At 35.1% G+C, this 12,615-nt stretch overlaps 1 protein-coding gene across 3 annotated transcripts in view; it reads right to left on the reverse strand.

Moving 5' to 3' along the window:
* Nucleotides 1-4,633: 4,633 nt before the first annotated feature.
* Nucleotides 4,634-12,615, reverse strand: part of LOC122839361 (receptor tyrosine-protein kinase erbB-4-like) — a 265,949-nt gene continuing 257,967 nt past the window's right edge. For all 3 annotated transcript variants that reach the window (XM_044130859.1, XM_044130861.1, XM_044130860.1), the window contains 5 exons: nt 10,664-10,761; nt 10,112-10,282; nt 7,544-7,781; nt 6,583-6,705; nt 4,634-6,388 (listed from right to left, as the gene is read on the reverse strand). In XM_044130859.1, coding sequence (XP_043986794.1) covers nt 5,718-6,388; nt 6,583-6,705; nt 7,544-7,781; nt 10,112-10,282; nt 10,664-10,761 — 1,301 coding nt within the window. In that variant the 3' untranslated portion in view covers nt 4,634-5,717. The remainder of the gene's footprint in view (nt 6,389-6,582; nt 6,706-7,543; nt 7,782-10,111; nt 10,283-10,663; nt 10,762-12,615) is intronic.

Below are 12,615 nucleotides of genomic sequence, written 5' to 3' on the forward strand. Positions count from 1 at the left end.
CATATACTCCATGTAGTCAATAAGTAATTATTATTAGCCATTTAAAGATGTTCATATGGCCTTGTGAGTGACTAATTTGACCACAATCACCATACTTTTGTTTTTACTCCACTCATTCCTGCTTTCCAGTATGTTCTGTCCTCTACAGCCCAGTGTTTGCTACATATAATTCAACAATCACTTCTGAAGAGACATAAACAGTGGCATTTTAACTCTGCTAGTTTCATTGCAGTCACACCTCCTACCCTCCTGGCTTTTGTAATACTGATGCATTGGTTGGGTACATTTCCTGAATGCCAATGATATAGTTTTAACCTCGCTGCAAGATTACAACCAATTGCCTGTTGTCCAGGGCTTCTCAGCTGGTGCACTGAGTGAGTTGTTGGGTAACATGATTTCCCCATAGAACAACAAGGAGAAAGTAGATAAATTAGCATTCAAAAAGCTAAAAGCCCCTGCGATGGCTGCCAGCTGAGAGCGCCAGCAGCTTTTCTCTTTCATAGATTGGCTTTATTTTTCTCAAGAGAACCATTACTATCCCTAATGGTGACTCTTTACTGCTCTTATTGCTGTTACATGCACGGTCATACAGTGGTCTACAAGCTCTGCTACGAATGCCTCATAGATGATAAGCTTACAAAATCAAATTTTCAACACAGAGAGGATATTGCTACACAACTCATTTACACAATAATTTAGGCAAAGGTGATTGTTTATATAAAGTAAGCAGAATAATCATAACCTAGAAAAAATATTAGCATACATAGAACAGATCAATGAGTTAGTATCAGAGTAGAGTAGCAATATGTTAATAATTAATGCTTTGAAATTCACCATTAAAATCACATCGTCATTGGGTTGCACAAGTCAACAGAAATGTATTCATCTAGTGGGGTATTATGGCACCAATCTATCTTCCAATATACTTTTATTTCAATTGGTTTAGCATCCTTTCATGATCTGCCAACATGTGTCTCAGCTGGAGCTCAAACGGAGGATTATTATTCCCCATAAAACCTGAGAGGCAAAGAAAATATTCTGCCAGGGAAACATCTGTGCTTGTTACAGTAGTAAATCATCCTTGCTGCTTATATGAATCTTTAATATAGAGGCACAGGTTGCATAAGAGTGCTTGAACATTGTTGTATAGCAATAAAAAGTTCATCAGGCTAGTCTGCATGGTTACACACATCTTTTCTTTAAATGGGGCAAGCTATTTAGTAAAATACACTTATTCTTCAAAACATTCTAAATTGAAACTTGTCAAGTCCCAGTAGCCATTTTTAATCCTCGGAGTTTGGTGGTGTGCATGTGATGTCATTTTGTTAACGCCCACTGTTTAGCAAAACATCAGTATTTGCAGACTATAAGCTCTGTGTCAGTTCACCTCCATTTAATAACTATGCATTGAAATTGTATACCTTACTAATTCATTTTCTTTTAGTGACTATAATTTCTTTTTTATTTTTGTGTATGCAGATCATAGCCAATTTTTTTTACTGTACTTCCAGTTTTTAATTATGCTTTAGATGGTTCTCAACCCAGTTTTAGTAGTTTCTGCAATCTCCTATGTTTTCTTTGCTTAATGCCAATAATTTGACTGTTTTCAAATAGATTCACAAAATGACCACGAAATGTTTCTTTGAATATTTTGTTGCCAGCTGGTTACTTCAAGTGTCTATGAAGTAATTATCCAAAGGGACACTCATCCCTACTTGCTCAATTTAATTCTGTTGGCACAATTTTTTGGGGTCAGGTAGTATATGATTACAACACAAAAGCAACACAAAGTAATTAGAAGTGGCTTTCTGTTTGCTGGTAGATATTAACATTAACTGGAGTCATATAGCTACATTGCCTGTCAAGGTTGGCTTTAATATATATAAGCGTCAAAGCAGCTGTAAAATCTCCCCATGCTGCGTACAGATCAAAACTTGCTCAGTATAAAATGTTCATTGGCAGAAATGCACCATTTCAAATTCAAAAAGTCAGGTACAAAATTATGCATACTGCAAGGGTTCAAAATGGCAAAAGGGAAAATGTCCCTTTTGGGGAAGAAATGTCCTTCTTTCTAATCAAATTGTGCAATTAGGATAAATGTATTTGTCTTGCAGTTGTGCTAACATTCATGGGTTCAGCAATGGGTCACATAATTAAGTGTAGTTCTCACTTGGGATGTCCCAATGCAAAACTAGAGCCTTGTATCGGCTCTAGTCCAGATCACTGCTTCTATTAATCATCTTAAGGAGTCACAAAAACTCAAGCTGTTGGTAGTCTGTCTTTCATTTTAATAGGCACACTCTCAACAAGATACATGGCCTCACATTTGCAGATATTTTTTTCATATTTCGCATTCATCTGCACAGCTTACAAAACTGTAATATACCATACATATATATATATATATATATATATATATATATATATATAAATATATATATATATATATATATATATATATATATATATATATATTTTATTATTTTTTTTTCCCCCACAAATTTGTTTTTGTCACTCAGAATTTGATTATTTTAGGACATGTGACATGTCTCTGAGTCTGTGTGGCATATAAACCTTCTCTTCATATTGTGCTTAGATATCCATAGACAGCTTTTGTAAAAATACCAGACTTTAGGTTTATATAACTCATACGTTTTAAACCAGTTTTAGAAAACATTTAGATCATGAATGGTATAGATTTATCTGCAATCATTATGGAATTAAAATGTTATGAAGCTTAAACTCAACTAAATAATATATAAGTATGTATAAATATGTAGTAAATACAACAAAAGCTAAAACATGAGCAAATGTGCTTAATAAAGAAGGATAATAATTGGGAAAAAGGGGGTTTCTGTTTTGGTGGAGTGACCCTATACTAAGAAAACTCAGCCTTCCACCCACATTACAAAAAGTGCAATACTAGAAACCAAATAATTTATTTAATACAGTGAATTAAACAGCTAACTTTTAAAGATATTTCCCTGATTGAAATTTTGTGTCACTCATTTTTATATAACAATACTATACCTCAAAAGTGCTAAAACTTAATTAGCAAAATGCTGATGAAATGAAAATACTAGTAATGCTAAATTATACTTGCATCATTTAAAAACATAAGCATGAATTGCCTTCAGAGCAAGAATAACTAGTTGTTATCAAGAACATTAAGCACATTTTAATTAACAACTGTGCCAGATAAAGGCTTCACAGTCTTTTTGATGATAAATTCTACTGGTCTCGATTCGAGTTTTATGTGGCATCCAGTAGTATAATTACAAAAAGTCTGATGTGAGTAATAAAAATAAAATCTAAACCAAGTCTTTCACTGTCAATGTAAAAAGGAAAAAAATAAAGTCTACTCTTGAGTAGACTGTGATACCAAGTTAATTTCAGTGTTTCTGAAAACACTGATGTACTTTTACATCTCTTTGTATACGGATTGGTTCATATAGTCATTTTTTCCCTCTCTGTTATTATAGCTCTTCAGAGAAATATTCACAGAGTTTTTTGGTTGTTTCAGATTTGTATCAGGGTGTTTCCACCTTTGTCATTAAAATAAGGAACATAATAAAAACCTTGTGGTTTAATAAGCAAAAACTAGCCTAGTAAATGTTTTACTAATATGTCAGAGTTAATAGCTTCCCCAAAATCAACCTTCTTGTCTCCTATTAAAGTAATCATTCATACATGGCACCAAATCAAACATTGATTTGGTTGGTTTGAGGCGCTTTTTGCTATGTTTCTATAATAGAGAGGAAACATAACATAAAATGACATAAGGAAATAAAGGGCTGTTTTCTGAACAATCCCTCTTTTCAAATCCCATCATAGCTGGCATATCTGATCACAAATCATTACTACACTATTTGGGATATCTTGTTAAAGTTTTTCTTCTGTTTTTGACAAAACTCACGTCTAGCCAAACTGTGTGATTCAATCAACGTCAATGTAAAGGTTATGTCATGCTGGCAGATAACGTTAATGCCAGGAACAATGAGGCTAACATTCTGTAGACAAACTCTAGCCCTTCCATAATATTCTCCCCAAATATTATGGAAGGGGATGATGACATCACACAGGAGCACACCTTGAAGACCTGGGAGGTGCTCATTACTATGGAGAAGAAATTACATTACCCCACAAAGTTTTTACCAATGCTTGAAGTTTGAACAGCTTGTCTCCTAAAAATCATTTGAAAGTCATCTAAATTTGAAATAAGACAAAGAAAAGTAGATTCCATCCATGAGTTATGTAAATTACTTATCTTAGTTCTAATGTGCGTAAATATGTGCTCTGTAACCAAAGATGTCACATACAACAGCAACTGCCTTTCATATTGTTTGTTTTGAGACAAATGAAACAATTTCAAGAGTTTCAGCAGAAATCCACATATGCAAGAAAAATCCATAAGCTTGTATTTGGTTCTTATATGTGGACGCAAAAGCCTTATTTTGTGTCTTACAATAAATATATCAGTTTTTGTGTTTTTTTTTCCCTCTTAGTGTATCTCACTCTTCAGCTGCATATATTCTGCTGTTGGAGGCTTACATTGACAGTAAGCCTCCAGTGTTCGCAGAATGCAATGCAATGTCCCTGCTGTAGATTGTGCTTTTGTGATCACCCGATGCCCTTTCCTCTTACTCATTAACTTCATGAGCTTGCATTAAAAGGTTAAATCAAACAGAATAACATAAGACAGATGTGAGGGGGTAAAAGGAAAAAAAAAAAAAACAAAAAAAACAGCTGCACTACTATTGGAGACAAAATGAAGTTTTAAACATTTCCATTGTGGAAAATGTTAATTTAAAAAATTCTAAAAAAAAATATTCATATTATTTTGGACAGGGCCAAAAGCTCAAAACAATGCTATTGAGCATTTTATTGAAATCTTCCCTTCTGCTCTTCACAACTTCATGTTTTCTGCTATTTCAGTTGAAGATCAAACTGCTCAAGAATACATTTCAAGTGGTTGCAGGCGTACATGTATATATGTTTACGTGTGAACTAAATTTATGGTTTCTGTTTGTACCAGGCCTTTCGGCTTGTCCCAGGTATGTCATGTTTAATTGTTTTAAGAAAAGGACAGACAAAGAAGTGAGTTTGTGGGAATAAAAACCACTTTAGGTGTTCTCAGCATAACTTCAGTTCGGTAGATAAATCAAGATTCTAACCTGAATGCATGTTTCACCTTATAACCTAAACCCAATGTAAAATGTCTGTTCTAACAAAACCATGTACACAACTAGTTTGATTAGAAATATATAAAACATACAGAAGAATGATTCATGGGTTCATTAACAATCTCACAGTGTCAATGAAAATAATCCTTGTCTGACTAACTAGTTTAATTAGCCTAATTAGGTTATCTCTTCTTTTTTAAATAACACATCAATGCAATCTTTTCTTCGATTGCTTTTGTTCTGTTGTTAAAGATGCCAGAACAGTTTTCTGCAGGTCAAACCAGATCCCTCCCTGAAGGAGATCCTCCAGTTTAGGAGTCATGTTTAAAAAAGATGGTTTAAGTCTTAGATGAAGCCGTCACAAACAGCTATTGAAGGTCTGTTACAGAAAGGCAGATTCAAACACTGAGAATAGAACATTTCCAAATAGAATGATTATGACAAGTTTCCAGAAAAGGTGCAAGGAGGACCCAGGAGGGCAAATACGGCATTGAAAAGACATTATTTTAATCTCCAGATGCTACAGGTGGGTCACTACACCACAGTGTTCCTCTGCCTGTATGGAGGTGGTGGCAATACATTGCCAGCCTTCATAGCAGCCTCAGACAAGTATTCCTGGTTTTCTGCCACAGCAGGGCGAATGCGTCCATTCTGCCGGTAGAAGAAACGTGTGCTGCAGTCCTGCAGGTACTCAGGATTGTGCAATGTGGACTTCGGAGGGAGACTGTGCTGCCAATACTCAGGATTGTCAAAAGTTGCTTTCTTGGCTTTCTTATCAAATGCCATTGTGCTACTGCTGATGCCTGAGTGTAGTGTGTGTCCTGAATGCCCTGGATGCAAGGTATGTGATGGATATGTTGGGTGGGGGAGTAAGCCAGGAGTTACCACATATCCAGTGGAGGAAACGATGTGGCTTGATGTGGATGGGTTTGCTGTCTGCAGGACTGATTGTGCAGTAGAGGACGAAGAACCAGAGATGGAAATGGCACCAGCTAATCCATTTTTGTCCCCAGGGCTAAGGAATGTATTCAGGTACAGTGGCTCATTGATGTATTCATCGTCTCCATGGGCAGACTGGCCCATTGGGGCTGCGGCAGCGCCAGCTATGTGCAAAGTGTGGCAACTTGCTCCATCTATCACTACGTGGGCATCACCGTTTCTACGACGTGTGACAAAAGGGTTTTCCTCAACAGGATGGAGATGATCTGGAAGTAAAAAAGGAGATTAAAGATATATTTGTTTGTACTGCCCAGTGTTAGAAGCCACCAGTTAAATGTGTAAATATGTAAATATAGGCAATTACAGCAATTAAAACATAAATCCTGCAATATCAAATGTTCCATAAAAATTTGGTCTCTTAACATTATGCATTGCTCTCTTTTAAAGCAATTCATTTAACCTGAGGTGTTCTTGTTTCTCTTGGAAGCCATGTAGCCATCCTTGTCTCCCTTTTCACCTCGTTCTGATAAAAGACCAGTAGGATCCGCACTGTAGCGCTGTCCACTTGTCTCCTCCCCTCCACCTTGGGAAGCAAACAAGGAAAGAAGCAAAGATTGATATTACATTCAATATAGGAACTGAGATAGAGAAAAGGGTTATTGTTGAACCTAACCCTAGCTCTTTCATGCAAGTAATTTTTTTCCACCAGAAAACAACCAATGATTTTAAAAGAAGTTCATTGTTGTGCATTCTTGCTTTTTCACTGACATTACAGACAAACTATTGTTAAGCACTCTGTTTTCTATGATTTTTTTCTCTATCAATAACATGTACAGCACCTGAATTTATTAATTTACATAATAACCCTCCACTTACATCATCAATTTATGAAGAAGTTGCAGTTCAGTCAAACATGGAGAGTTGATCATTTTATATTTACAGTTATTAACTAAAAAAATCAGATGTAACACAATTTTACTAAGCTTTGTGGTGGTTTATTTGATGTGTAAATAATGGCAAATTTTGGCTGTCAATCCCAATTTAATGACTTATTTCTTTAAATCACAACTAGGCACCACATTTATCAGAAACTTTCATGAGTAACCATATCCTGGCTTGCATAATGTAGATTAATGACACATATACAGTACTATAACAACAAAATCTTTTTCTATATTACAAATGAACACATACAAATTTATGACTAAAGAGTATTATGTGCAGCTTTGAACTTAACTCAAAAGTCTATATAGTTTTAAAAACAACAGTTTCTACAATGGTGCTAATTAAACACATAACAACAACTGTGTTCTTCATGGTTTTTAGTCCACTCTGCTAAAGAGTTTATATTTTAAGATGTGTTCAAAACATTTTGCTGTTTCTAAGTAATGAGATGGTAGGCGTTTTACACCAAGCCTTACCTTGTCCATGAGTATGAGCTGAACCAAGGGTGTTTGACCTTGGGGAGGCTTGCTTTCTTAGGGTGCCATTGCAGCGAGGGTCATCTTGGTTGCCACGACTAAATCCACCACTAATCTGGGCCCCTGCAGCGAGTTCCTGTGAAGGGAGGCTGCTTCCAGACATGGATTGACCCCCTCTAGGCAGAGTGGCCAGCATGTCTCCCATGGTAAAAGTTGGATCCTGACAGCCAAATTGATTCTGGACAGAAGTAATAGTAATTAAAAACTTTTGTTTACATATTGTTGACACGATGTGCAGACAAAGAAACCGACAAAAGAAAAGCTAACAAGGCTCGCAAAACAGAAGCAAATGCAAAAAGTAATTTTGATTTTACCTTAGCTGTAGCCTTTACTGTTTTATTAGAGGTTTTCATTAACTCATCTAAAATATTAAAACAGCTATTTGCTTCTGGTTTGTTTTATAAATACAATTAAATAAAAGTAAAAATAATTTTAAAAAATGAATGAATGACTGATCTAATGTTAAGATTCCATGTTAAAAACTCTATTTTACTAAGGTTTCAAATTTTTTACAGAAACAGAAAAGGAACCAAAAAAACTGCATAACAATGATAGAGAAGTTGAAGACCACTGGCAATTTAGTTAACATAATTTTAATTAAAAACTTTAAGTAACTATATCAGCTGAGTCCCGCTGCGTACATTTGTATCTGTACTCATAACAAAAAGCTTTTTTTAATTTTTTTTACTAAATCTCTGAGAAAGCTTCACATTGACTTATCTCTCAGCTCTTTCATTTTCATCAAAGGTTAGACTTTTTCAATTTTATTTTCATTCTTATTTTTTAAAGGCTGAGACTTTTTAATGTCTGGGATCATATTAATAAAGGTATTTGCACACAGATTGGGAAGCAATGGTCAAGTGGAATTTTCAGTTTAGGATTATATTAGATTAAATAATGTAGATATTTATTCTACTTCTGATCAACACGTCCTTGCAGTCCACATGCCACTTGAACAAGTATAATATGACATGGCATTTGGCCCCTACAAGAAAATTGATTCTCATCTCCGTTTTCTTCTAGAGGGGTTAAAAGTGTCAACCACTCTTACTGTTCAAATTAATCAGTTATACAGATCTTTACCACTGCATGGACTGGGCAAGTACATACATTTTAACATATTTAAAGCACTTTTACATTTTTTTTTAATAACTGTACTTTCTTCCAGTAGTTACAGTTTCCCATGTGACATGTAAACGTTTTTCTTTTTTCTATTTTTAATTGTGTCGTCCATGCAACTTATATATTTACCATACAAAAACAATAATGCCAAAAAATGTATTAAAATAAAAATTTAACAGTAAACAACTATTTCCAGACTTGTTAGAAGTCAATATAGTCATAGTCATGCTTTATGCAAACTGACAAGACTATGTACTAGTGTAATGTAATTATTCTAAACATATGTAAAATATCTGACAATAGGCAAATTCTAAAAGTAATATTGAAAGTGAAAACAAACCTTTACCTTTAGAAAGAGTTGAATTTAAAAGACACACTGTATTGAAAAAGTATTTTTTGAAATCATTTTTACCTTTTGAACTTCCATTTTTTTCACTTTGCTACAACAAACCATAATAAGGACCATGGAACACAGCAGGCAGGTCAGGGATACAAAAATGAAGAAGTTCAAAGTAGTGTTTGATTATGAAACAATAACCAAGCTTTAAGCATCTGTCAAAGCACATTTCAGTCCATCTGAAAATGAAAAGAAAACAGCACAACTCCAAACCTACAAAGACCTAGCTAAATTGACAGGCTGGACTGGGAGAGAATTAAACAGAAAGCCAGACGGTATGCCAGGGTAACTCTACAGTTCCATATCTCAGATGGGGGAATCTGTTTAGACTCAACACAACCGTTCTCTATGCAACTGTGCACTTTGTAGATCTTCCCACTATGGAAGAGTAGCTGGAAGAATACAGTTATTGAAACAAATCCAAAAGAAATTGTGTTTGTACCATAAGCCAAACAAAGCAAACATGTTAAGTGACCTGATCAGATGACATCAAAACTTAACTTGCAGGGCACCAAGCAGGGTTTATCACTTAAGACATTGCAACAATTGTATTTTGTTGTTATAAAAGTGATAAACTGTGGGAAAGTTCAAGAGTTGAAATATTTGAGGCAGTGTTTTTTGACACAATGACAGAAGATTACAGGACTACTGTATGGCTGAATCCAGGCAATTTGATCAGTCTGAAGTTCTGAGAAAGAAAATCAGCCTCTAAATTGTTATAAAACTAACATTTATTCCACTTTCTGAATTAGTTAAATAAAATAAGGAAGATATCGAGCATTCGAGACAGAAAGAGAAAAAAAGAAGAAAAAAACAATATTAGGAAATCTAACAGAGGCACGTATGAATTTGCAAAGCCTCTAAAAGCTTTATAATAGAGATTAAAACTAGTGACTGCATCGCCTTAAGGAAACTGTGTTAATCTTTTTCCCTAAAATGTGCAGATCCTTTTTACAGGGAGGAGTCTGCACATCCCTAAAATAATTTACCTTGTTGGAATCCATGCGTGTACGAGGAGTATATGCCAGTGGTGGAATGTTAAAGGAGTGAGGAACCAAATACTCCTCGGCATCCATCAAGTCCTCCAGCTCGTCTTCCTCTAGCAGGCTCTGGAAAAACTTGCTGTCATTGGGGCTGGGCAACTTCATGCGGTCGTCACCCTAATAAAACATGAGGGTTGATGTGTTTCATCCACAGGCTCACTTTGTAACTACAAAATGGATATGGTGAATAATAATGATGTAGTGCATTACCGGTACTTAATAATAGTTCTCTGACTTTGCATTGAAGTTTTCCAGATTGCTAAATTTCCTCTGTGGTAAACTTTCTCTTATACCCTTACAGTACTTTCAAAAAAGTATTACAGTACTTTTTTTAAAGTACTGTAATATTTCTAGTCGTATTTTTATTTCATTAGTTTTTAATGAAACAAAAACTAAGTACATAGACCTGGTTTGAATAAGCCCAACAGTGTACAGACAAGCTTTAACAATGACTGTTTTTTTTCCATATTATTTTGTTAAAATGTACTGAGAACCTACCTGGATGACCAGGTATCGCTGGGGATCACGAGCCATCCGCGTGAACTCTGCAGCTAGTTCCTTGAACTTGGGTCGACTGTCTGCATCAATCATCCAGCCTGAAAAAAATGTTTTTGTATTACATACTGACCACTGGAATTAAATATACATATACACTGAAGATATTAATCTTTAATTTTTTATGGGATAATGAATCCTTTAGCCTCTGACTTCAAGATTGACCCTAGTACTTAGTATGCTTATTTAATGCTTCTCTTGGCAGCATTTGAAACAGACATAAAGATGAATTTATTCTTTATAAATTATATGTAAAACAGTTTCCACATTCTGTTGTGTCCAACATGAACAAGCACCACATTTCCTGTTAAAGTTCTTTACCCCTCTAACTATTTTAATATTACTTTATTATGTCACATTGCCACCAAAGTCAATGTATTTCATTAGGATTTTATGTGACCAGATCAGCCTAAAGTAGTGCATTATAGTGCAGTAGGAGGAAAGTTTTTTTCCCCCCTATTTTACCTAAAGTGAAGGAAGGAGTTACAGAGATATGCAGCTCAGGTGGGAAGATGTCAAAAGAGCAATTATCAATAATCACTCCATGTATGACCTTTATAGAAGAGTGGCAAACAGTAATAATTTCAGTTTTGCATGAGCATGTATGGCATACACTGTATGAAGAAGATGTTCTGGTTACATGAAACCAAAATGTACCTTTATGGCCTGTATGGAAATTTCTGTTTGTGGTGGAAAATTATTGCTAAATGTCATCCTGAACAAACTTTTCTCATTGTGAAACAGTGCAGTAGCAACATCATGAAATAAAGCATTTAGAAAGAAAACCCACAAGAGGCTGCACACGACACTGGCAATTTGGAGATGTTCAAGAGGAAAGAATACTTTTTTTAAAGTACTGTAATATTATTAGTTGTGTTTTATATTAATATTTTTTAAATTTTACCTAGCATAACACCATTTATTACATAGATAGAACATGTCTATCTATGGATATGTTGCTGTTCCAGTTAATCATTTAACTTGCTTAAGTGACATTAAATATTTTCCTGTAAAGGCAATATTTTTCGTTGTGTAAAAATGAGCAACTACGTGTTTTCTATTTAAACGTCTCTTTACATGTACGGTAGTCACTTTTTCAGCCTAAATATAAATACTCTTTCATCACTAGAACAGCCATCTGGAGAAATGAGCTCTTCTGCCAGTTTTACTGTTGGACACATGGATACGAAACCAAAGCAATCATGTGATTTGACCTCATCTGTGCACCAAGGGAAATTAGATGAAATGAATACAGAAGTAATACAGATTAGGCAAAAGGTGATGGAAATTAGCTGTTTAACAGGGAACTTGTCTTTACTCTATCAGCACATGTTTCACATATGTGCATTTGGAGCATAACATTGTGCAAAAAGAAAGAAAACAATAGTGCTGTGACATGGATATTTCTCTGCTCTCTACTGCTTGCCAGGTTGGCACAAGTTCAGGGTGGCAGGAAAAGTCAAGGTGGCAATGACAGCCAGAGGCATCATGTCACTGAGCAGTGGACAGGGCCAGTCTGTAACTGGCAGCAAGTACTTTTTCCTTGCCACAGTAACCAGATGTTATAGTGCCGCCTGATGACATTCCATGAGTATCTGGCAAATAATGCCAATAAGCTGGTGCTACTATTCAGTCAGTGGGAAGGCAAAACTTGAATTTATGCTCTTTAGGTGACTGTGAACTTAACTTTCTCTCATTAATATACATATATTTGCTGAATAGCATTCAATGAATGATTGGCCCAATTCAAATTAACACAGACCTGAGTGGTATGTGTGTAATAAAGAAAAGAATGTAAATTTAGATGGCTAACTGACTTCCACAGGTTGTTTTTCTTCTTACAAAATTTTAACTGTCTTTTTTACAAAGCCAGCATGGATTCAGACACTCACAAA

The sequence above is a fragment of the Gambusia affinis genome, linkage group LG11, assembly GCF_019740435.1.
Source record: "Gambusia affinis linkage group LG11, SWU_Gaff_1.0, whole genome shotgun sequence".
Lineage (NCBI taxonomy): Eukaryota > Metazoa > Chordata > Actinopteri > Cyprinodontiformes > Poeciliidae > Gambusia > Gambusia affinis.